The sequence below is a fragment of the Uloborus diversus genome, chromosome 4 (assembly GCF_026930045.1).
Source record: "Uloborus diversus isolate 005 chromosome 4, Udiv.v.3.1, whole genome shotgun sequence".
Lineage (NCBI taxonomy): Eukaryota > Metazoa > Arthropoda > Arachnida > Araneae > Uloboridae > Uloborus > Uloborus diversus.
This window is the reverse complement of record NC_072734.1, coordinates 188,357,537-188,384,550: the sequence shown is the minus strand read 5'-3', so window position 1 is coordinate 188,384,550 and position 27,014 is coordinate 188,357,537. Positions and strand designations below refer to the sequence as shown.

General features: G+C 33.6%; 1 protein-coding gene across 1 annotated transcript in view; it reads left to right on the top strand.

The window, feature by feature from the left end:
• LOC129221055 (ATP-binding cassette sub-family C member 3-like) overlaps nucleotides 1-27,014 on the top strand; it is a 140,974-nt gene that overhangs the window by 37,286 nt on the left and 76,674 nt on the right. Inside the window, 5 exon segments of the mRNA XM_054855492.1 lie at nucleotides 1,663-1,794; nucleotides 6,382-6,443; nucleotides 9,290-9,421; nucleotides 9,506-9,724; nucleotides 13,307-13,481. Coding sequence (XP_054711467.1) covers nucleotides 1,663-1,794; nucleotides 6,382-6,443; nucleotides 9,290-9,421; nucleotides 9,506-9,724; nucleotides 13,307-13,481 — 720 coding nt within the window.

The window sequence follows — 27,014 nt, the reverse complement described above, 5'->3', positions numbered from 1 at the left end:
TGCTGAAGTACCTCCTTTTGGTCCAGATCCCACGTAAACTATGGATTTGTATAGGGAACATACACAAACACACACATATATATATATATATATATGTATACACATATATTCTTTGTTTTATTTATATAGATTAATGATGAAAATTAAAACAATCACCTTGATGAAATGAAATTGTTATTAATCATCTGTAATAGGTATTTTTCATGTGGTAGTAGAATTTATACTAATGTTCAGTGTTTTATTGCTGTAAATATACTGCCCCCCCCCCCCCCCCCCCCGCCTTGCATTCTGTCATCAGTTTTTTATACAGTTGAACCTTGTTATCACGACACCTTTGGGACTGTCAACAAAGTGTTGTCATAGCCGGAGCGACGTCATAACCGGAATAGTTCAAAAATTCATAATTAAACGCTAGTTAACATTAAAATTAGATTTAATGAAGAAATTAATAGTATCTATATACAGTTTTAATTAGAGTTAACTAATGTAAATTTGAATTATTGGTGGATACAACAAAAATTATTTTTAAAAAAATCTTCACTTATTATTATTATTATTATTTATTTATTTATTTTTTTTTTGTATAATTAAAAACTTTTGTAACTAAACTAACTTTTCAATAGCATTTTTAACATTCCTCCATTCCACGAAAGTATCAGCAAGAAAGAAACCAATTCAAGACTTCAGTTTTGTCCTCAATTTGATTAGGTTTTGACGTCTAGGCCCCACCTTTCGAAGGTGAAAAAACACTTTCTAATTATTGTATCCACTTCAGAGTTGTGTATCCCTTTTCAATCTAATGAGGAGCTCTTATATCTTTTTCTCTCATGAGAGAAGCCTGTAGTGACCGCACTTACAGCTTAAGGTAGCTATAGTCCTTCTCTTCTCCTGCTGTTTCTCTCGTCCAGTATTACAATCCACCTGCTTTGAATTAATTTCTATTGTTCCTCTTTTCAAAGTCTGAAACCTGTACTTTTCCGAACTTATCTACTTGCCCCTCACAATTCTTGAGGTGTCATGCCTAATCAAATCTCTTGTCATAGTCCAAAGTTCCTACAACAAACATTTCCAGATGTTTTCTTTATTTTACTGAAAATATGACAATTGCAAAGAAATATTTGATCCAGTCGGTGCAGCTTGAAGTGTCATCGTAACCGGAGGTGCACCAAAAAGACTGTCGTAAAATCCGTAACTATTTAATATTAAAATTGTATGGCATAAGTTCGGGACTTTGAAAAAGTGACGTGACATCCGGAGTGTCGTGAAATCCGGGTGTCGCAATATCGAGGTTTGACTGTATAACTATTACAAGCACACATGTAAGATTTCTATTCATTTTGATAGTTTATGGATACCTTGAATTTTTATGATGATGAGTGTTGATTGTAATTTTTTTTTGTGCTAATTATTTTAAAAATGCAAATTTTCTGTAATGATTGTCAATATTGGCCATTAATTAAATTCATATTTATTAGATATGAATATGTTAATCCTTACTTCTGCATATTTTTAAGCAGCTATAAGTTTATGAACACAATCTAACACTTATGTTTTCTCCCCTTTTTATTACTAGGAAATAAAATCCTTGTATAGTTATTACATTGCTCCATATTTGGTGATATTTTACCACATCATTTTCTAATTTGCATCTAATCTTTCTAGGCCTTTGATTATGATGACAATTATGAACACTACCAGTTTTCAACAATTTTGTTATATTTTACATTTTCATTTGTTGAATTGATTCTTCATTGTTTTGCTGATCAAAAAGCCAGTCCGGACAAAATACCTGAAGTAAGTGAACTAATGTAGGGGTTCAGAAGTGGAAAATCAGCTAAAATCCTACTTATATGTGGTAATTTTCAAAAATCTTTTTGATAAGTATTAAATTGTATTTATTTAATCAAAGTTTTGCTGTTTCTGTCTTAGCAGTGTTTTGAAAGTAATTTTAATTAGTAGAAAAGTTTCAATTTTTAAATTGCCATGAAAAATGCTCTTCCAAATTTTGGTCGTGATTTTTTTCCCAGTATTAGCAGGGTTCCCAATAGGGACGGGAAAATGGGTGGGCGAATCTCGCCACTTGCTAAAAGTTGAGTGAGATTTGAAAAAACTGAGTGAGAAAATTTATTTAAAGAATTTTTTATTCCATAAAAATTACAAAGTTCCACATTTACATAGTAAGGATTTAGCACCGCCTATTTTTGCGTTCATTAAATTTAGTGGCAGCTACATCATATGGAAAATTCTCCAAGTCTACACCTGCATCAGATATGCGTATTAAATTGCTGAGCGTTTTTGGAGCAAGTCTATTTCGAAACTTATTTTTGATTCTATTTTGGGTACTAAAGGATCTCTCAACAGAGGCTGAACTTATGGGTATCACCAAATAAATTTCCATTAATGTTGATGTGTTCGGGTATGTATTTTTGTATTTTCGCGGAAACAGTTCTGCCACTTCACTTAGGTTTAAATCTTTGTAACTATGCTTCAGCATAACAGAAACATCTTCATATTCTTCAATCAGTTTTTTGCAATTTACGTAAGTAACAAAATGGTTTCCTAACGATAGCACTTTTGCTTTCATCTTTTCATTGTTAGCAGATTTTAATAAAAAAGGGTAAAAGGCGCTAAAGTTTTGAATAATATTCATAGATTATTCTGGGAATCTTCTATCCATACTTTTTTTAATTGAATTTATTAATGATATTTTAGTGGCAGTGAGCTGATCCAATGAGGAAGCTGAAATTATCTTTTTATTAATCGTTGAGTAATAACCTTCGCTAGCACCTTCCATTTCTTCCCTATCATTTTCTTCATTTACGATAATATTGTGAATGAATCGCTTTTCATTCACGCCTGGACTGTGTTTTAAATTTTCTAAGTGTATTCCTGCAGCATGAATTTTGGGCATGACAATAGATAAATCTGCTGAATCTGATTGAAATGCTTTCGAAAGATTAGTAAGTATTGGTAGTATATCGTTCAAAATGTGTGTTATGTACACAAACCTAATATGTCTTACGGATCTCAATAGTCCAGGTGCTGTTGGGTCATTTCTCTCCGTTTGCGAGTCCAAATAGACCATGAGCGAGTCCAAAGTTTTATATAGAACTTCTACAGCTTTATGTAGCGACAACCAGCGAATAGAGTGAAATGTTACATATTTCACTACCGTTTCACTTACTAATTTTTGAACAGCTGCTAACTTTGCTGATCGGACAGCTGAAGCATTGAAGTATGCGAATATTGCTCTGACTGTATCGCTATAAGAACGAATGCTCTGTAAATTTTTGACAGCATCCTGCATAACAAGAGCCAGTCTGTGAGCTGTACAATGTATTGCAATTATACAGGGATTTACCTCTTTCAAACGAGCAATCAAGCCTGCATTTTTTCCCAACATAACTCGCGCACCATCGCAGCCCAACGCAACCATTTTTGAAATGTTGATTCCTTTTTTATCCAACATTTCTTGAATAGAAAACATTAATGTACCAGCTTTACCATCCTGGATAGAAATATTTTCCAAAAATTCGCATTTTACTTTTCCATTCGTTACATATCTAATGTTAATGCGGAGATGTTTTTCATTGGCCAAATCGCACGTTTCATCACAAATTAATGAGCAAACACCCACTTGTTTCACTTCTTCCAAAAGATTATCCTCAATCACCTCAGCAATGCATGAATGAAGTTCATTCACAGAATCACTGTGTTCATATCTTATTTTGGAATTTTTAACATCACATCCTTGGAGTTTTATGAACTGTTGAAGATTACCAAACAGCGAATTTGGCAATTCATTGACTGCTACGAACAGCGCGCTTTTTGAACAAGAAATTAAAAATGATTTATTTCTGTTGTCTAAATTTACCGTAGCTACTTGCATATCTTTTTTGCAGGATTCTGCCTCAATGGTTTGCAAATGTTCTTTACACATTTTATGGCGATCCAGAGAAGTTGTTTTATACGAAGTACAACCCTCTGAAACAAAAGTAATTTGAATAAAAATAAACGAATATTCGGATTTATATCTATTTATTACAAAAAGTTTCTGTTAGTGTATCGAAGAAATTCAAACTACGAGTAAACTACCAAATTCACAGCTATAAAATTTAGTACACAGGTTGTCTGAGAATTTATTTATTTATTTATTTTTTTGTAATATTTATCATTTTAATGACATTTTAACTTTCGGCAGACAGCTTAATATCAAAAAGTAAATAATTTCATTTTCTTAATTTTATTTTTCAGATGCTACATAGTTAAGACTATTAAAATTTAAAATGAAATTTAAGTATACAACACAACTCTACGTATTATTGAATTTTATATTTCTTGGCGGTTTTTTATTTATTTAGTTTTTAAATTTGTTTATGGACGTTGTTATTTTAAGGATAATGCAGTTATAAAAAATATTTTTAGGAATTTTTGTTTTTGGATGATTGTTTAACATTAACACTATTTTCTACCTTGACACCAAGTGCGGATCCAGAGTAAGGGTGACGGAGGCATGCTCCCCCCCCCCCCTTTCATAAAATCAACCAAATACAGCCAAAAATATTATTTTGGAAATTTGAATTTCTAAAAATTCCCCCCTTACACCCCATCTTCTTTCGAATGTTCCTTTTATGCCCCCTCTCCTCCCCACCGCCACTCTCTTTCAACAACAATATCACTAAAAGCAATCACTGGATCCACCCTTACATGATACACTAATTAACAGAAATAATGTCACAAACTCACAAACAATGCATGTACAGTAAAAGCTCGTTCAAGTTAACTGAATTCCTACTTCTATCATTTTTTAAAAATCTTATGGGAACAAATTTCTCCTCTTTAATTTCACGTCGTGTTGGAAACGAGCTAAGAATCAAGCTTAGCAATATTTCAAGCATTCGCAAAATATCCCTGCAAGATGATTCGGCGACTCTCTTTGAAACAGTTGTTTTAAGCTTTAAATACAAAATGTTTTTTTATTTTTCCAAATAATAATAAAATTCAATGATTGAATTAAAATTTGGTAATGTACAAATTTCGTACTCATATAAAAATATTTTTTTTAAAAAATATATATTATAACTCGTTGTTTGCATTTCCTTATCCAAGAATAAGAAAAAAAAGTAGGCCATTGGTATACTGTTAAATTTTTTTTTTTCGTTCATAGTTGCAACTTTTATTTTAAAAATAATTTTTTTGAGCGACTTATAAAATATTTACTGATAAAATATTAAATCATTACTTTGGATTTTGGTAAAATTTGGATTTCTTTTGTATTTAAATACAGGACAAATAATTGAGCTTTTACTGTAATTATTAGATGAAAAAAATAATAAATAAAATACTTTGAATTTACCTTTTGCAAATGGATTACGCTTCTTGTGGGCTCGGCAAAGTTTACAAAACATAAGGATAACTCCATTTTTTTCTTCCGTTTCCAGCCAATCATATATACTTTGCCATTTTGGTTGATATTTGTCAAGCTTTTTCTTTTTTTCCGGTGGCATATTTAATTGATCATTTTCTTTCTCACTATTTTCCATTTTCTTTTTATTTGAAACATTAGAACTCGCAAGTAGATACTTTTCCATTGCTAAGGATGAGTGAGAATATTTTCCAGGCGAAACATGCACAAAGCACGTTTGCTAAAATGATCTCCCTAGCCACTAGTGGGTGACCATTGACGTGTTGGACAATTGCTTAGTGATCGATGGGCGTACTGGCAAGACAGGTTAGAGGTCATAGGGTCAGAAATCTCTCCTTCGTTTCAAGTGTTTTGGTGGTAAAACTGGTTATGAAGAAAAGAGAGACGTTGTAGCGAGAGGCTGAAAAATTTGTCAGAACTTTCCGAAATCGCCGATTTAAAGGATTTTTTTTCTTTTTTATTTTTGTGGTTATGTGGCCTGATAATTCGCGAGAATCTCGCACTTTGATTAAATATTTATAGGCGCGAGAATGTCTCGCATCAAAATATTTTTTATGCGAGATTTCGTTTGAAAGTGCGAGATTCTCGCGGTCTCGCGCTCTATTGGGAACCCTGATTATGTATATTGGCTTGTTGTACATTCCTTTAACTCATATAACCTGCTACAATTACAATATGTTTTTAACCAATACCTGATTCGAAACAACTACAGTTGGCTCTCTGTTTAACGACTTTCTCTATTTAGAGACAGCTTTTCACGGTCCCAGATGGTCCACTATAGTTTTAAAAGCATTCTGCTTAAGGACGCTTTCTATTTAGGGACGATTGTTTGTAGTTCCTTGGAAGTCGTTAACCAGAGACCCAACTGTACTTAAATCTTTGAAAAATTAAATTGATTAGAATGCTGGAATAATATTTTGTTGATTACAAAATTTGTATTTTGCTTAATGTTTCAGAAAGAAAATCCAGAAGAAAGAGCATCTTGGTTGTCAAACATGACATTTTGGTGGTTTAATCCGTATGTATTTTGACATTATTCCAACAGGGTGGCGACAGATCAGGGAGATCAGGGAAAAGTCAGGGAACTTGATTAATCAGGGAAATATCAGGGAATTTTGAAAAAATAACAAAAAATCAGGGAAAATTGATTTTATGAAGAAAAAAACTTTTTTTTTACTTTACAAGATTAAGTAGTCTAATTCCCTTCGCATTTTCCGCCAATTATCTGTTTAAAAAAAAGTAAAACTAATGAGGTGCGATTATATACTGCCGCATATTTGTGCATCTTTTTTCCTCAACGTCAAAGTATTAAATCTTACTTATTAACCACAGTGTGAACTTCCTAAGATTGCTTCTGTGTCTGTTAGGTTTATTTTACCTAGCTTGAAATTTCCTTTTATGCTTTCAATGCTACGTAAAATAAACAACCATACAGGCAAAGAGGAAGCCTTCATTAATGTCTTAGCTCCTTTGCCTTTATTCCATTGTCTTGAAGTAATAAGTACTGTAATCACGATTTCAAGAAGAAATCTTTGGTTTTTGAATTAATACTATAAAAGCTTAAAAGTTATGACTTCTTCGCGTTTTTAATTTAATTCTAAAATTGAACTTTCAATAAAAACAAACTTTGTTTTTTGTCATTATACTATTTGTTGTCACCACAGATTATAAAGGTTTTCTTTTCTTCAGACTTAAGTAATTCTTTAATTTTCTAACCAAGTTTTATTCTTTTACATATTTTGAAATAACCTAATTGTTTTTTTCCATTTCTTTAATTTCAAAGTTATTTGTTACAAAAGCAATCTAAGATTTTTTTTTCGTTACATACTGAAATCATTTGAAATAGAGTTAACTTGTGTACTTTAGTAAATATCTTTATTTTTTTATTGTTAAAATGCTGTAGTCATTCATTAAAACCGTTCTTGATTAGAAAAAGCTCCCTATGAATGGATGTCAAATGGCTTCATCTGTTTTGCATAAATATGTCAATTAGTTATATAAGAATAACTACATTACTTCTATTCTTTCACTATTACTTGTTATTCTTGCAACAATTATTATACTGTTTGAAAACTTAGTTCAAAATAATTTTAATTACTTTTTAGTTCTATCATAAATACACGTTTTTCGAGTAATTTTAATAGTTTCTTAAAATTCTTATAGTAAGTGGTTTCTGGAAGTAAAGTTTTTTTGTTTTTTTTTTCATAATTTTCTCTAATCTTTCCATTTGTATAAAAGTTTATTATGCTGTTTTGTAGGTCCCCCCCCCCCCCCCAAAAAAAAAAAATTTACTATTTTATTAAAAAAGCATCTTTTTAAAATATATCTTTAGTTCAACAACTTTACACAACTTAAAACGTTTAAAATACTGCATTTTATACAAACATACCATGGATTTCAAGTAGAGCAAAGAAAGAAAACCATTATCATTGGTAATTTAAATCAGGGAAATTTGGTGACCTTAATCAGGGAAATCAGGGAACTTTTTTTCACAGTTCCTGTTGCCACCCTGTCCAACCATTGGATTATGTATGTTTAGTGTTGATATTTAGCTGAACAGTTTATCAAATTAAGCATTTGAAATGTATTAATGACAAATGTGATGTTTTGTGTTGTTGATCTTTAATATTTTATATTTACATGAATTTGACCTTCAGAAATTAGAGTTTTCTTTTTTTTTTTTTTTAATAGTCATTATTGTCTTAATGATTTTAACCCATGGTCTAGGTTATTGCTGTCCACCCTTATTTGAGGTGGAATTGGCATGTTAGGGGGCTATCTCAATGAGAGGGGAAAGGGAAAAGTTAATGCACATGTTTTGTTCATTTCAATGCTGGATGGGCAAGTTTCTGCCAAGGTGGTTTAAACCACTGGTAGAAACCAGTTAAAACCGGCATGGCAAAGACCACTTTCTGCCACATTTGTGGCAGAAACTGGGAAAAACTCACAAAATGACAAAAAATTAATTATTGACACATAAGAGAAAATGCATGGAAAAATTAATTATAATTGTTAACCAAAGCACAATTTAATTACAATATTATCACCATTCAAGGTTTAATGTTACATTGTTTGGACTCTGAACTTGACCATGCGATAAAGGAGTTACACGTGCGGAAATGAGTTAGCTTGTTTTCTTTTGTTGTACTGTATTGTTTACACACTTTGACATGTTGCTGGACTAAGAATTCGCTTTTAAGCTGTCAAGTTGTCAAGTCAACTGATTGTACCTTTATTTAAAGGCTGACCTAAGTTAAGATGCGTTCCCCTTCATTCTTTAGTTCGATCATTTGCTGATAAGTTCCTGAGAGACAGAGCAAGTTTTCTTTACTATTAAAGATATCTAAGCAAGTACTCTGTCAATGATATTAAAAGAAAAATAGAGCTCCAAAGTAATAAAATCTATGAATCCGAATTTGAAACAAATGAAGATGTACACCTTTCCTGAAGTAGAATCTTTTGAAGTGCTTCCGCAGTATCAAAATCAAAACCATGCTTTTGATTTTTTCTCCCTCAGTATTTTTGATTAAACTGCATATTGTGCTTAAAAACTTTTTTAATTCTCTACTTTTGTCTTTTATATGAACATATTAATTAAAATATTCGATGGTTTTTAATATTAAAATGTCAAAAACCAAAACTAGCTGTAAGTGGAACTTCTGATAAGATGAATTTTTCGTCGGTCCCTTTAGATACGAGTTATCGTGAATTGACTGTATTATAGTAAAATAATGTATTGGAAGAAGGGTGAAATTGAAATTAATGAAAACAATCTATGTTGCACTCAACATTCAAAAGTTCTTTATTTATTTTCTTGTGCAAATTGACTTTTTGCATTATTTTATTTTTTTTTTTACCCTCTAGAATGGCAATACTTGGATATCAGAAACCTCTTGCAGGCTCTGACATGTGGGAATTAAGTGAACCTAATCGTTCAGACTATTTGTTATCTGTATTTAACAAGTATTGGCAGCCTTTATTGAATAAGATGAACAGGTATTTAAAAAACACACCATTAGATATATATTTCTTTTGTTTTCTTTTAAATATTTATTTTTGTGACTATTCTCATTTTTTTAGCCAGCAGCAGAAATTTCAGAAGCAACTGTCCAGAAGATATTCACAAAAAGATAGTTCTGCATTAAATATTACTTTTTCCAAAAATGAATATGAGAAAGACATTTCCAAATTGAGTTTACTGAGGCCTTTACTGATGACCTTTAAATGGGACTTGTTTGTGTCTGGAGTGATGAAGTTGGGGGCTAGTGTGATTACTTTTCTGAATCCAGTTTTATTAGAGTAAGTAAGGTTGTTTATAATTGCGCATAAAGCAGACATGTATTTGAATCTATACTGCCGTGCGCAGGTAAACGGCAGTATCTGCAGAAATGAGTTTTTGAGATATTTGAAGAAATGTGTGTCGGATTCCATATTAACCATGGGGAAGTCTTGGAATTGGATGTTTTTGATGCACAAAAGTTGCAAATCACTGCAGACACGTGTTTTGGTGTTATAAGAAACACCTTTTTAATTAATTTAATTTCCAAGCACAACGGTATTTATTTGATACATAATTATCTGGTTTATAGTATCAATATGAAAATATTATTGGTCTAACAATTACACTACTGGCCATTAAAATTGCTACATCAAGAAGGCGACAAGGTACAGACATGAATTTTAAACGACAGGAAGAAGATGATGAGATATGCTAATGATTAGCTTTTCAGCGCATTCAGACAACGCAGGTGCCTGCAGCGACACATACAATGTGGTTAAATGAGGAAATAGTACAGCTAATTTCCCTAAGCAAATTCAATATGAACGTTACTGCGTAGTAGACAATTGTTGTGATGCCTCGTGTAAGAAGAAGTGCGTACCAGCACGTTTCTGCCTTTGATAGAGGTCAAATTGTAGCCTACCGGGATTGCGGTTTATCCTATCCCAGTATTGCTGCTAACGTCAGTCGAGATCCAATAACGGTTAGCAAAATATGGATTTGATGGGTTCAGAATGGCAATACAGATCGCCGTGCTAATTCTCAACTGCCGGTAATCACTAGCAGCCGAGAGAACAGGCATGTTATCCGCATGGCCTTGATCGGACAGCCCCGTCACAAGCCCTGAGTCAAGAAATGGGGTCATTTGCAAGACAGCAAGGGTCTGCACGAAGTTTGGTGACATTTACAGCAGCATGGACTGTCATCTCGGAGACCATGGTTGCATCTACCATTGACGCTGCATCACAAACAGGAGTGCCTTCAATGATGAATGAACAGCGACGAACCTGGGTGTACCAATGACGAGAGGTCATTTTTTCTGATGAATCCAGGTTCTACTTACAACATCATGATGGTCTCATCCGTGTTTGGCAGCATCGTGGTGAACGCACACTGGCAGCGTGCATTCACCATCGTCATACTGGCCCATCACCTGGCATGATAGTGTGGGATGCCATTGGATACATATCTCGGTCACCTCTTGTTCGCATTGACGGCACTATGAACAGTCGGTGTTACATTTCTGATGTGTTACGACCCATGGCACTACTCTTTATTCGAGTCCTGCAAAACTCGACATTTCAGCAGGATAATGCATGACCGCAAGTGGCCGGTATTGTGCAGACTTACCTTGATACAGAAAATATTCGACTGATGTCCTGGCCAGCACGTTCTCCAGATCTCTCACCAATAGAAAACGTCTAGTCAATGGTTGCTAAACAACTGGCTCTTTAGCAAACCCCACCCACTACGGTGGATGAACTTAGGCATCGTCTTGAAGCTGCATGGGTGTGTGTACCTGTACATACAATCCAATCTCTGTATAACTCAATGCCCAGGTGTATAAGAGCTGTTATTGCTGTCGGAGGTAGTAGTTCTGAGCAGGGCTGTGGAGTCGGAGTCGGAGTCGAAGAGTCGGAGTCGGACTGATTTTGGAATAAAGGAGTCGGAGTCGTTAGAAAACATGCCGACTCCGACTCCGGGCTTCTTTTTTTCTTTCCTTTTCACTGACTCTCCTTGCATTTTTTAAAAATTGATTACCAATTGGTTAGATTACATGTATAAAAAGATACTAATGAGAAAATAATTGCCATTATGGCAATCAGCTAGCTTGAATGCTTACCGAACTTTCTGTAGCCGTCCCCTAGTTTGCTTGCTTTTTAACTTAACTAATAGCAACTGTCAGCAAACGGTTTTGTTGAATAACATTTTCAAGTAATCACTTTCAAATAAAAATAGAAATATAGTGTTTTGTTCTATCTCACAGTTTAAAATAGTAAAAGAAACGTAACAAATTAGTAAGTCGACGCCTGTAGCTAAGGTTGAAACGTTTAAGTGTGATCGGCAAATTCAAAGAAGTTCTGGCTCGAAAGCACGAATCCAAAAGATTCGATGAAATAATCTAATGTTTTTTTCTTTATTAAGACTATTTCTGTAAGCTTGGTACTCACTAAAAAGTATGGAACAAAATAAATGTAAATGATTTCTTGATTACAACACTCAAGAATTGCAGTTAATCTTAAAATCTTCATATTTTGGTTAATTCTAAAGCAGCCAATAAAATTTAAATTAAAAATTTAGCGAAGAAGAAATATAGGTATAGTAAAAGCTATTCGTACAAATTTGTATACCGCCGCATTTTGTGTAAAATTAGCTCCTGACGCATATGTGCCCTATTTTCGTTGACATTTTATTGATGAAATATAATTTAAAATATATTCGTGAAAATTTTCAGAATTAAAGTATTTATATTTTTTATAAACTCTGAAATTAACTTTGGGTGTCATTACTAGATGGATGTCACCAGGGGCAAACCACTCCCTCTCAAGAACTTGGATTTAGAAAAAAAGTTTTTTTTCTCTCAAGTTACAGCTTTCAAAAATTGAAAGCACACAATTTGATCAATATCTATTTGTTAAACATTAAAGGGGGGGGGGATTACTTTTCAAATTTTTAAGAATGGATTTTCAAGTCATCTTACTTTTTAACTCGTAACTATTGGAAAGTTTGATTTTTAAATTGAATTTCTAACGTTGTATGCGTCTTGGGTTTACAATAAAAAACAAAATGCAAAATTTTCATAAAAAGGGAATTAATATTTTAATCTCTGTTAAGAGGTTTTCCCCCTTCCCTTGAATGGAGAGAGGGAGTTTAAAAAATACAATTAAAATTTTTTTAAAAAATCCGGAGTCGGAGTTGGAGTCGGAGTCGGGCGTTTCAAAATCAAGGAGTCGGGGTCGGAGTCGGCCATTTTCCTTCCGACTCCGCAGCCCTGGTTCTGAGTACTAATTTGTCAGAATCTATTTACTTAAATTTCTTGAAACTTTAACCATTTGTTATTTCTGACATAATATCTGTGTCCAATAAATATCATTTTGTTATCTGCATTTCTTCCTGGTGGAGCAATTTTAAAGGCCAGTAGTGTATTTTCTTTTGCAAGGATATTAGTTTTTATTTCTTATTGAAGTCACAGGGAAAGCCTGATGTAGCACTAAGTCTTTTTACTCTCTATGTACTGTACATACTAATAAATTATGCATGCAAGATTCAAGTTAATTATTCAAAATGGATGCATAGAAATCAAAAATACTTTTGAAAACTAATTAAATGAACTTTAAATGATATAGCAAGTATAGAAAATGGTTTTTAATGAAATATCAGACAAACTTCATTATTTTTATATAGATTTATGAAGGAAAAATAAAATCATACATTTGCATTAAATGTTATCTAAATTTATGACATACGATTAGTGATGAGATCAAGTTTGGAAGGGGATAATATGACTTTTCTTCAACCTTCTTTAAAACGAGGTTGCATATCTGTGAAATATTTTGAATGCATGTGAGTAATAATTATATTTCAATTTAATTTTACTGCAGTATGCTCATATCATTTGTTGGAAGTAATGATCCGCTTTGGAAAGGCATGTTTTTTGCTGTTGGTATGTTCATAGCTGCATTGATTGAATCTTTTCTGAATGGACAATATGAATATCGTATATACGTGGTTGCAATGCGTATGAGGTCTTGCATAATATCAGTTGTCTATAAGAAGGTTAGTATTTTTATGTGGAAATCCTTCCAACTGTAATCAATACTTTTGATGCATCTTGGGTTTATGTTAATTTTACATTTAATTTATAATAACCAGAGATTTAACTGAACCGATTCTACTCATTGAAACTTGAAATGAAATATTTTCGTTGTGATTAATAGTTCCAGACAGTGTTCAGAAAGACTATTTATTTTTGCACTTAACTGCAACTATTTCCTTTAAAGTATCGTGATTACAACCTACTTTCGAGATGTAGGCACTATTTGATATCTTATAGGCGGTGAATTTTTCTAAAAGATTCAATTTTTATAGTTCTAAATATGAAAAGAGACAATTAACCACAGAAAGGAAAGGGGGGGGGGAGTAGAAAGAGTTGCAGAGGATATCACTGAATAAGAATGTTTTTATTAAAATGGAAAAAAGTAATTGCAATAAAATCCTGTTCAAATTCTCCCAATTGTAATATTGTAATATTGACATGTTTGCATTCTATTTAACTTCTACAATGTGTTAAAGAAAACTAAGGAGTTTCAAACAAAGAGATGTAAATTCATACTTTTAACTTCAGTGTAAAAATCTTTTAAAAGTCACTGACAAAATAAAGAGAGAAGATGTATTTTGTTTTCTTCAAAATTTTTCACATATTGTAATCGAAAAACCAGTACCCAATTTTTCTGCAATAGGGCGAAAACAAAATCGAGAGCAATGTTTTTCCACCTTAGTGCTTAGGCTAATAAATATTTTACAAAAAGATATTTTACTAATCTTATTAGTTGTAGAACATTAAATTTTTTAATATTTTCCTTTTGAAATAAAAAGTGATCTTTTGTCTATCAATACTAATAGGGTGATTTTCAAAAGAATGTCCCATGGGTAACCTTAAGTTTTTTATTTTATTCAAATAACTATTAATTTAATATGGGATTAACTGTTGTGCTTTGATAGTATATTAAAGCATGTATTATTCCCCAATTTGAAGGCTGAAACTCGTGTATGCAGTAATTCTGCAAATTTGTCCTTTTTGTCATTGTTTTTGTTTACTTTACTGTTCAGCACAAAAGTATTTATTTATCTTATCTTGCTTTAAGTGTTTTAATACATACATAACATCTGTAGTTGGCAGGGTTTGAAAATGTCAAACATTTTTTAAAATTTAAATCATTTTTTTTTTATTTCAAACATTTGCAGATATTAGTTACTTAACATGAATAAACATAACATACATTCATTCAATAAATGAAAATTTAATAGCTAAACAATGGTACCACTATTTCCTAGATTTATAGTTTTCACACTTTTTAGAAGAAAAATTCTTAAAATTTGTCAGTTTTCTGTGTTTATCAGCATTGAGTCACACGAAAGTTTTGAAATGGTCTGCAAAATTTTGATCTAATTTGAAGAGTTAAATAATTTGTACAATTTTTTCCAAAGGATTTATAGTATTCAAATTGAATTTTCTGTATTTCAATCTCGTATGAGTAACCTTATGTTTCTATGCCAAAATCAAGCACAAGCTGTGGTGCAGTGAAGGGGAGGGGGGTGAAAACAAACCCCAGAGCTATTAATTTTAGCATAAATGCAATTTCTAATACATTACTTCATGCATATGAAAGGTCTGTTTGGATCAAAAAAACGTTATGAAAGGTTTTTTGATCAAATCCCTCAAGAAAGTATTATAACAACAGCAACAAAGCCAATAAGATGCTTGGGTTTATCAATACAGTGGAATTCCGTTATAACGAATACCAATACAACGAAATTTCCGTTTCAACGAACCACATTTTCAGTCCCTATATAGCTGCCATTACATTATTTGAAGTTCATTACAACGAAATTCTCGTTACAACGAACAAAATTTGCGGTCCCTTGGAGTTCGTTGTAACGGGATTTCACTGTAGATCTATTTCAAATAAATCTAAAGAAGTTCTTCTGCCTTTATACAGAAGTTTAGTAAGACCCCATTTGGAGTATGCTGTTCAGTTTTGGTCTCCTTATCTTAAGAAAGACATTAATGTATTGGAAAGGGTTCAAAGGCGGGCTACAAGGCTAATAAGTGGACTTTCCCACTTAGATTATGATTCCAGGCTTAGAAGGCTAATAATGTTCAGTCTTGAGCAAAGAAGAGACCGAGGGGACATGATTCAGCTGTTTAAATTTATTAAAACGAAAGATGTTTTGCGGCTAAAGTTTAGCACTGAAAACAGGACAAGGGGTCATTGTTTTAAGCTATTTAAATCTCAGGCTAACATGGATATTAGGAAAAATTATTATTTTAGCAGGGTAATGGAACCTTGGAACAGCTTGCCGGAAGAGGTGGTAATGAGCAAAGGAGTAGACAGTTTTAAGAGGGCCATTGATCTTCACTGGGGATTGTAAATTGACTAGGACCAATCTAGCTGGGCCCATAGCCTGTTGCTGTTCGTCACTTTTGTATTTGTATAATTAAAAAAAAAACCCTCCAGAAGGTTATTTTCATCAAAAAAAGGCCCTCAAGAAGGTATTTTTGATCCAAAAAAAACCCCGCCAGAAGGCATTTTTGAGTTAAAAAGACCTCTCCAGCAGGCATTTTTGATTTTAAAAAAAAAATCCCTCAAGAAGGTATTTTTCATAAAAAAAAACTCCTTCCGACTTTTTTTTTTTTGTCAAAAAACCCCTCCAGACGGTATTTCTGGCTGCGCTTGTGAGCACAAGATTTGCTGAAAATTGTTTGTTGTGTTTGAAGTTTGTCCTTTTGTATCCTGTAAATATTTCAATTATTTTGATAGTTGGAAGTTATTTTGGCATCTAATACTTTCAGTTGGCTTATTATAGTTCTTATTTTAGCAAGTATTTTATTTTTTTGTCTTTTTTTGGTTAAGACATTATTAGTATGAGTTTTGTTTTTGAGAAAGTACCAATTTTCATTCAATATCACTTTTTTTTTTTTGAAAATAAAACATATTTCATTTATTACCCCCCCCCCCCCTCCCCCAGTATTTGAATTTGATTTTAAGAGCTTGCTCAAATCAAAGAAAAAGAAAATGCATATTTTACATGTTTGTGCATTCAAGGTATTCTATGAAATCAAATTAATAATCAAAGTAATATTAGAGTTGTACATATTTTTTCTGCAATACGTTTTAAAAAATGCATGTTTAAACAAGAAATTAGTCCTTAAAAAGTAAATTGAACTCCTGCAAAACTCCTTACTTTTAATTTTCAAAGTTTAGTATGAACACCTGTTTAACTGAAAGAACTCAAAACACACCACCTTGGCATGATTGAAAATCAAGCTTCTTCCTTACCCATAAAAGTAAAATAGCAATAAGTATAAAGAATGAACGAGTATTCATTTAGAAACTAATGCACAAATTGAAGCATATAAAAATTTGAAGAATTCCCAAAATATGAACGAACAAAAACAAAGATCACTAAAAAACCCATGCACTTTATTTAATTAAATAGTACACACACACACAAAAAGAAAAAAAAAGGCTCTCTACTATGTTTCCCTAAGTGTGCAAAAAGTAGAGTTTCCAAATGTTTAAATGACTTTAAACTCATGTTTGCTCCTGAGAAGCCTTGATTCAAAACTTTCAATATGATTACTATTAATATTTGCTGTTGTTAGTCAACAAATGTTTGTAACAATGGGTTTTGTATTTAATCATTTAATGGAGAAATTGCATGGAATTTACTGTTTTCTATCATAACTTTTTTAAACTAAGTTTTTTAGATATAATTTATAACCTATGTTACTTCCTGATAATGTAGCTATCTGTGCTGAAAAAATGGTTAAAATCTGTCCAGTAGTATCGAAGTTTTCCCCCGGACATTCTTACATACAGAAGTAGCCATTTATGTATATAGTTGAGGATGAGGATTAAAATCCTAAGAAAGCATTAAATGTCATTCTTGCTCCAGAGAAGTCTCAATTCAAAATTTTCATTATGATTACTTTTAATATTGCTGTTGTTAGGCAACAAATTTTTGTAACAATGGGTTTTATATTTAATCAGTTAATGGGAAAATTACATGACATTTACTGTTTTCCGTCATAACTTTTTTAAGCTAAGTTTTTAGGAATAAATATAGCCTAAGTTGCTCCCTGATAATGTAGCTATCTGTGGTGAAAAAATGGTTAGAATCGGTCCAGTAGTTTTGAAGATTACCCCCGATATACATACACACATATAGAAGTAGCCATTCATGTATAAAGATGAGGATACGATTCCTAAGAAAGCAATAAATGTCATGCTTGCTCCAAAGAAGCCTTGATTCAAAATTTTCATTATGATTACTTTTAATATTGCTGTTGTAAGGCAACGAATTTTCATAACAGTGGGTTTTATATTTAATCATTTAATGGGGAAATTACCTGACATTTACTGTTTTCCATCATAACGTTTTTAAATTAAGTTTTTTAGGAATAAATTATAACCTAAGTTACTCCCTGATAATGTAGTTATCTATGGTGAAAAAATGCTTAAAATCTGTCCAGTAGTTTTGAAGATTACCCCCGGACATACATACATATACACACAGAAGTAGCCATTTATGTATAAAGGTGGAACTGAAACTAGTTGTCTTGGTAGTGTTGTGACTTTCCTTTCATAATTCTACCAACTGTTACATGAGGAAGTTTATATGTAATCAAGTTATTGGCAAATGTTTTTAAATAAATTTTTTTTTAAATGAACATTTTGGAGAAAAATATTCTCAAATACTCATTAATTAAACCTTATGAATATCTATATTTATACATTAGGAATACTGCAGTAACTACGAATTAAATAAGATTACACCCCTTTAGCTTAAACATACTTTTCGACAGTTTCGGACACTTTTGGGCAGTTTTAGACACTTTTGGACGGTAAAAGCCACCTGTCCCAGTGGCGAATGGGACAGCATGAACCGGCCCTGGCATTTACTAGCCAGCCGGCCCCTTAAGAGTTGCTCCTTGAAGAGGAGATGCCCTCCCCCTCCTTTTTTTTCGAATGCAAAAGGGAGAGCGGATACAGCTTCCAGTTTTAGGAGGTTTTAAGAAGTTTTAAGAGGATTCATATTAGGAGAATTGCATTTACGAATGTGGAGAAAAGGAATTAATGTTACGAACACTTTCATAGTGAAAAGTGTAATATTCGTGCAAATGATGGGGTGTTCTGGGGGCCGGGTTACTCCTTTGGAAAATTTTCGAAATCATAGCTACAAAAACGTATTGTTAGACTATTTTTAGATGATCTCGGCCGATGTTTGCGGGAGGGAGAATTTGGAAACTTCCCCCAAAATTTTATCGAAATCATAGCTTAAAAACGCATGCGTAAGCTATCTTTAGGAGCACTAAGAGAAGGAAAGGGGTACAGAAATTGTTTCTAGGCAAAATATCGCAATTGAAGTTCCCAAAGCGCCAATTTAGACAATATTTGATTCTCTTTGGGGGAGAGTGATGTTTTTTAAAATTCAAGTTATTCAACAAGTTTGTTATCAATAAATTGCCCCCCCTCCCCCCCGGCTCCCAAGTTCCAGTATATGCCGGGTTAATGAGCAATAACGATTGAAGAGGAGAAACTTTTCACACGATATCGCTTGAAAACAGAGTATAATTTTAATGAACGTGTAAAGTGAGAATTCAGACGATTCTTGCGGTGATGAATTAGGAAGTGATCCCCCAGAAAATAGTTAAAATTCAAGTTCTAAGAACATACATGTATAGGTCATCATACATGTATTGGAACATATATGTCAACGAAGGAATCACGTAGATGTAGAGGAAAACGGATAAGGTGAGGAATCTTCTGCGGAGTAGATTCTCAAAGGGCTTCAGGTGGATGACATGTCAAGCCCTCATGGAAAATTACCCTGACGTCAGCCGATGTCTAATGGACTTAAGGCACATCGCAAGATCAAAAAAGTACCATCTACGTTTTTTATACTTGTAACGTTTTTACACTTGACCGCTCATTTCATACATACTACGTATGTATGAAAAAGTGGATGTTTAGTTATTTCAGACGTATCTCAAAAACAGAGGTAGAGAATGTGTTCAGATTCTAGTTTAGGAGCAAGTAATTAGAAGATATAAGAATCTGTCAATCTGAACCTAACCGTACGTACAATATTCACTGTAGGGGTTTTAGAAATGGTTTCGGGTTAGTCACAGAATTTCCCCTTTTTTCAACAAATATGTGCATATATCGTTGCCTCAAGGTGGTATTTTTGTAAGTACTGTTTGTTTTCTGAGGTGACTCTAATAGGACTTCTGATTTAAGAGGAAGCCGATATGAACCTAACTGTAAGTATAATATTAACTCGGAAGTAAAGGGGGTCCTTATTTATAGTCTTAAGGGGGGGAATTTATAGTCTTAAAAACACATTTTAGACGATCTTTGGTTATGTTAGGGGAAAAGAGGTTTGGTGGCGCTCACTTGTCTTTTTTTCGAAATTGTAGCTTTAAGAATGCAGTTTTAGGCGATCTTTTTGATGATGTTAGAGGGAGGAGAGATTTGAAGGCCCATCCCAAGAAGTTTTTCCGATTTGTGATCCTTGAAATGCATTCTGTCTTTCGTAGTATTAAGCGCTCAGGAGCGACCGCCTCCCCTCGGCCATTTTTCGAAATTGAAACCTTAAAAACGCAAACATTATGTCCAATAATGTTCAGAAGAGGGAGGTTTGGGGGTTCTCCGACGGATTTTTTTTTTTTTTTTGCAATTGTAGTGCTAAAAACGCAGTTTAATACTATCTTTTCGTGATGTTTCATGGAGGAGAGATTTGAAGGCCCGCACCAAGAAATTTTTCTAATTTGCAGTCTTAAAGATGCATTTTAATTATCTTTTATAATGAAAGGGAAAAGAGATTTGGAGCGGTTCTCAGGAAATTGTTTGAAATTGTAGCTCTAGAAAGGCTGTTTTAGACGATTTTTGTTGATGTTAAGGAGATTAGAGATTAAAAGTCCCATCCCAGGAAATTTTTCTAATTTAGAGACTTAAAAACGGATTCTAGACTACCTTTGGTATAAGGTTAGGGGTTGAAGAGATTCTGAGATCTACTCCCAAATTTTTTTCAAATTGCAAATGTAGACAATCCATGATTCATGAGTAGGTTTTACAGGACCATCAATTTTTCGAAATTGAGCTCCAAAAACGTAGTTTTTGAAGCCTTTCAATGATGTTAGAGAGAGAGAAAATTTCCCCCGGAAACATTTTAAAACTCAAACGCTTAAAACAAAATTTATGCTTACCTTGAACGATGTTGGCGAAAAAGAAGGGTGGAGGACCTCCACTCTGGAAACTTTTACAAGTTCTTTTTTAAAACTCAATTTGTAGACGATCTTTGGTAATATATGTTATAATATTAACAAGAGGAGTGGTTTGGAGGATCCCGTATTAAAAAGGGAATGAAGAAGAATTACATAGCATTCACAGCATAAAGCCAGTTTTGTTACTATTTTTAAAATAGATGATCAAGGCTGCAAGCAAGTAGGCTCCCTATGCATATTTTTTTCAATTCTGTAACTTAATTATGGTAGGAATTATTCGCGTTAAAAACTCGAATTTTTCAAGACTTCGCTTCACTTCAGGCACTACTTGGGGTAGGTAACACTTTTCAAATCCTTCCTTTCTTTCTTTCTTTTTTATTTCAATTTCTTAAAAGCATTTTATTTTGTAGTGATCCATAACCCTGCCTAAAAGTTGTGAGTTTCCGTGACACAGCAGACAAATTCGTGGAAATTCGTGATTGCGAAAAAATTATATAGTTCGCAATCACAAATTGAGATAGGACCCTACTCTTTGAGTTTCGTTTCTTGTTTATTCAAATAGAACGGAAATGGTCCAGAAATTTGCACCTGTGGTGGTACTAGTGACTTTTTATATGTAGCACGAGTAGAGATGAAAACAATCAGAAAAAAACCGGAAAATTTCCGAAAAAACGGAAAAAAAAGTTTTTTTTCCGAAGAAATAAATTTCCACTTCGGAAAAAAAGAATTAAAAAAATTTCAATTTTTCAGGGTTTTAATTGAAATTTTCAGCAAAAATTGATTAGAAATTTCTCACGCTTAAATTCTGATGCAATTTCCTCAACCTCCCATTTTATGTTAAAATGCTGCGTAACGTTAATGCAAGTTGTTGTATGACAATATAATTTGCATATAGATCAAAAAATGCTTAATAATTCTTTATTTATTTTCCCTCATCATAAAAAAACAAGCATAACTTTAATCACAAAATTATGTTTCTGCTGACTGCAAACCAAATGTACAGGGTGCAGCAAAAAAACCCCAGGCAAGCAATTTTCCAAGAAACTTTATTAAAAATAAATAAACTAACAAAACACAAAAAAATAATAATATGAGAAGAAATTTAGCAATCATGAAATTTAATTGGTTTCAAACTAGCAGCCTTTTGCAGTAGTACCGAGATGCAACTGCTTATTGAAATTTTCATTCAGGGGCAGCAAGCCCTTTTATCAATCCTATTCCCTATAAAGCAATTGGTTTAGAGAGCTCAATTTTACGTGTAGTTTAGGGTAGACCTTTGACTCTAAAATAGGCCATACAGTGTAGTAAAGGGGATTGAGGTCGAGCGAGTAGAGCATCCACTCAAAAGATATCTTGTCAAAAACAATGCGCTTTGCACCACTCTTGTCGTTTTGATCATATGAATCGGTGTGGAGTTGAAGGAAACTGTTCAGTCTACAATGCCAAAGTGCTCTTAGGCCCACAGAAGTACAATAACTTCTAAAATGGCCTTCTGCCTCACTTTTTGATTCATCTTACGCCCCTCATCCACAAAAAACTAGAGATTTTTTGTCGCTTGTCCTGATTCCATCTCAGACCAAGCCTGACTTCAGATTTTGGCGATATCTAACACTTTCTAAGGTGCTTGGAGTGTCTACCAAGGGTGCCCATATGCAAAATTTAAAGGGGGGGCTCTGATATTTTCCCCATGGAAACCGACTTTAGTACAGATTAGAGCAAATAAAATTTAACATTTTTGATTACTAATTCATAAATGGTTGGTATTAAAAGGAAGGAAGTTCTCATTTCCAAAGGAGGGGAGCTTGAGCCCCCACTTCCCTCCCTATATGGGAGCCTGTGGTGTCTACAGACCATATCCTATGGTTCTGGGGGATATAAACCAGTTGAACGGTAAATCAGTGAAAGGTATCTCTTCCACCGTGGATTTGCGGGCCCGTCTCAAACGTTTCTAGCATCTTTAGAGTCATACGAATGCCTGAATTTTTGGAACTTGCAAAACTTCTGTTTGAGCTGTTTTTTTCCCTTAGTCGCACTTATCGGTCATAAATTCCCACAGACAACTGCTCTCGTGGAAACCCGAGGATTTCATTGAACTCACTTTTGGATGACCTGACGATTTACTGAAATGTTCACTATTCGTTTTTGTGCACTTTCCGGACATCGACTATCATTTCCAAGTCACTTGAAACGGCATGCCGTTTCAAATACTGTTTGTCGAGGCACAACAAGCAAACGAACTGTCGTTCTACTTGGTTAAACAACTTAAAATTACAGGTATTTCACTTAAAATTGTAAGTAAATCAAAAAACAATACATAAACTAGGTGAGAAACAAAAATAAATTAGGTTATTCATTAAAATGAAATTACCTTTCTTCCGTTCGATGATACAATTTTTGTCCGATATTTTTTTTTACTGTACCCTGTATACTACCGTGCTAAGCGAAAAAGGGGACTTTGCAGTTGGGCTCAAGCTGAGATATTGTATTTTAAAGTGTGGCTCTTCCATATATTTGATTCAGATGTTGTTTTTTTTTGTAAGAATTTTTCAAAACAATAGCTCAGCTCTTGATCGAATGACCGTAAAACATTTTATTTATTAAGTAAAATACGAAACAGAGCAGAACTTGGTTATAATAACTCAAATTTGTTCAAAAGGGCTGGTATGACTACTTTTACTACTGTGCTTAGCATGGCTGTATGAATAAACTTAAGCTCCAGTTTAATTTTGCTTCAGCTTAAAAAACCAATTTAGTTTTGATTTGGACTTAGACTGGATTGGAAAAAATCAAATCTCAATAGCTTTATTTTCAGACAGTAACATTATTATTTTTCTTCCAAAAAAAATATCAATCATGTTTAAAAGTCTAAAATTTCAGAAGTTTCAAAGGCAATCTAAAATAGAAAATGTAATTGTTATGATTAGACACACATTACCCAATATTATTGGTTGAGTGACAAACTCATAAAAAAATCAAATTTTACATTTTTTCCAAAAAAAAAAGGTAAAAAACCGGTTTTTTCCACCACTTCAAAATTTCCGGAAACTTTACATCTCTAAGCACGAGGCATATGCATATCCATAAAAAAAGAAATGGTAATTAGGATGTGGTAATAAAAAGTAAGATTTTATGGCCGATATCCACCAGTACACTAAGCATAAAGATTATTTACAGCGTGTAACGTTATGTATTTTAATTTCTTAATCAAACTTAAATGATGGGTATTAGGAATCTGGAAATATTACTGACGATTGGGTGACGTTTTTCTGTTTAAGTTAATCTATATAGGTGTTTTTTAATTTAAAAAAAAACAAATTTACAAAAAAAAACTTTTTTTGAAATATCAAGTTTGCTTGAGTTAAGGCCTGAAATAAATATGAATAAAATCTAACCGCAGACGATTTGTAACTAGGACGAAGAACATTTTGCTCTCTAAATAAAAATTAACGATTGTCGTCATAGTAATCTGAAAAATCAGAGCAGCATCAATTTTGTTAACGTGAGGATATTAATCTATTTGTGATTGCTCAATAAACACTATGACAAACTACAGAACTACTGCAAACACAAGGAGTGTGCAGAATGAGAATATGTTATTTATTCAATGCTATTTTTGTCTGAACGTAATATTTAGGTTGGAATCCAAAATAAGGTGTAACGCTCAAAATTGTAAAAAGAAAACACATTTCCAAAAAATGTAATACAACTTACCTATTATTTTTGGAGTGTGTTGAATTTTTTTCTTCTGCATTTCAATTTTTTTCTTAATTTGAGGATGAAAAAGTTTGGCTACCGACACCAATAATGGAGATGAATTGTGCGACCTCATAGACACACGTCTCCTGTAGCGTAGCCTACGCCTGTAGGAGCCCCTGGCACCTTCTAAAAATGTGGCCCTGTCTACAATGGCCCCGCTGCGGACAGCCCCTTCCCTGATTAAAAGCAGAAAAACATCCCAAGTGTCACTTTCCTTTCGCTATATGGCCCAGGGCCTTGATATGGCTTTCCCTCAAAAACATTCCCACACGAGAGTGGGACGATTTCGAGGAAAGTTTATAATGGCTAATCATTGATGACCCATCAAATCTTTCGGAAAGTCACAATAAATGTTTGTTTACACGCTGCTGGCAATTTTCACGTGCTGAGGTTCCCTCTAGTGTTTGGAAAAAGATAAGCAAATTACTTTTGCCTCCCCAGCCCCAAGTAGCGTTTCTGTACACAGATAAATAGCTTATCGGCTATTATCAAGGGAAGCGCCAATGAGGTGGGGTGCTAATCAATTGCTTAATCCGTCGCCGAGCGCGAGGTGGCCCGGTCTATGGGCAGGGCTTTTCCACAAGGGAACAAAAAGATGAAGTCTCTCGGCACGTCCAAGTCAGCGGTTTTAAAGAAGACGAGGTTTTACAAAGATTTGAAATCCGTTTACAAAAATTCGTGAACCAATCTTGGATTTTCCAGTGTCGCCCACTGGTTTGATTTTGCATCTTCTTAGGCGACAGATTTCTTTCACTACGCGACATTCGTGTCACGTAGTCCCTATGTTAAAAAATGCTCTGGGGTTAGTAGTCTTAAAGAAAGCATAGAAGCAATTTTCACCGGTTATACCTCGACGGGCAACGTTTTAGTTCTTAAATAATATTCAAAGGTTTAATTGTTTCATATTCAAAGATTCATTTTCTTTTAAAATTTTGCTGAAAAAGAAATACTTTTTGTCACTGGAATTTCACTTGGTATTATTACTATTTAATTTTTTAAGTACTGGGAACATTCTTTTTTTTTCATCACTAAATAAAAAATTGGCAACCTCGGTTCGGCAGCCTCCCCTGCCTTTACGTGTCCATTGTCCCCTAAAAACTAGATGCAGCTGTTAGGGTCTTAGAAGGTCCTGGACAGTTATTATGCAACATAGTTATCGCACCGGCCGATTAATTTATCGACACATCTTGAAACAGTTTACTCACAGCATGAGTTTGTAGAGTTTTTTTTTTTTTTTTTAAATTTTGCAACCATTACTTTTCTTGCATCGATTTTCTTGTAAGTCGTTTAGAAATGCTCCGGATATCAGGCCCGGATCTGCATACCCGCATACCCCCCCCCCCCGTGCGGGGGTGGGACCGCGGCCCGCATCCTTAAAGGGCTCAATGGACGAAGACATTGGGAAAAAAAACTACCTCTAAAACTTATTAAGGTTGCAAATATTCACTGCTTGCATCTGGGGAAGGAACTAACAGATTTTGTTGCAGGGGGGCCCAAAATTTTTAGATATCGGCCAGATTATTATAAAATTTCCATGGATATTTAAATATTTTTTTTTCAAAGAAGGAAAAAGAAAAGAAAATGTTTTTTTTTTTTTTTTTTTGTGCTATTCAATTGTAAAATAGTACAAAATCCAATCCTGGTGTAAATAGTTTCTTTTCTCAGAGCCAGGGGAGGGGTCAATTGCCCCTTCTTGAGGTCATAAATGACACAGGCCTGTCTGAAAGATTCTTGTTAAGAAAGAACTAATCGCCTAAGTATTTATTTAGTCTGTCGGGCAACCTGTCGCCCAGGATTTGTTGAACATCAAACATGCAAATAGAAATATGGAAAAGCTGCATCTAAAAGTTCTCCAACTGATGAAAATAAACATTATATGGTACACTGCCCTCTGATGCTGTTACACAATTAACACAGGGCCGGATTACTAAATAGGCAAAGTAGGCAGTTGCCTAGGGGCCCCGAGGTTCTGAGAGGCCCCAGAGAAATCTTAAAATTGAAAATAAGTAAGAAAAAACTTCTCTTTTCTACAAAAAAAAGGGAAAAAAATGGGGGGGGGGGCTCCCTTCCTTTTTTCTCATTTTTTATTCCTGTCGAACAGGAACGTTTTTTAGACATGTGGGATCCGGGGCACACACGACAACTATGGGGCCCCTACCAAAAGGTTTTGTTATTCATTTTTCAAAAGTCATGGAGACCATGGCCTTTTATTTTAGCTGCTAAAGGGCTGACAAGGGCATATTTACTACATCTCAAGTATCACAAATGGGAGGGCCCCCACAACAAAAGGGGGTCCCATGAGGGATTTAAAATTGAACATAAAAAAAACATTTACGATAAACAAGTTGGGCCAAAAAATGCGTAGATCCGTCATTTTGGCCCGACGGCATCCAGATCATTAAATGTTCGTTAACGATAAACTACATAACGAAAGATTGTTTTAATGATTTAAACAAGAGAGTATTAAAATGAAAATCAATTTTTTTCTATTTTAGAAGTGTTGATGAAGGAATCGTGACATTTTTGTACCTTTTGAATTTGAT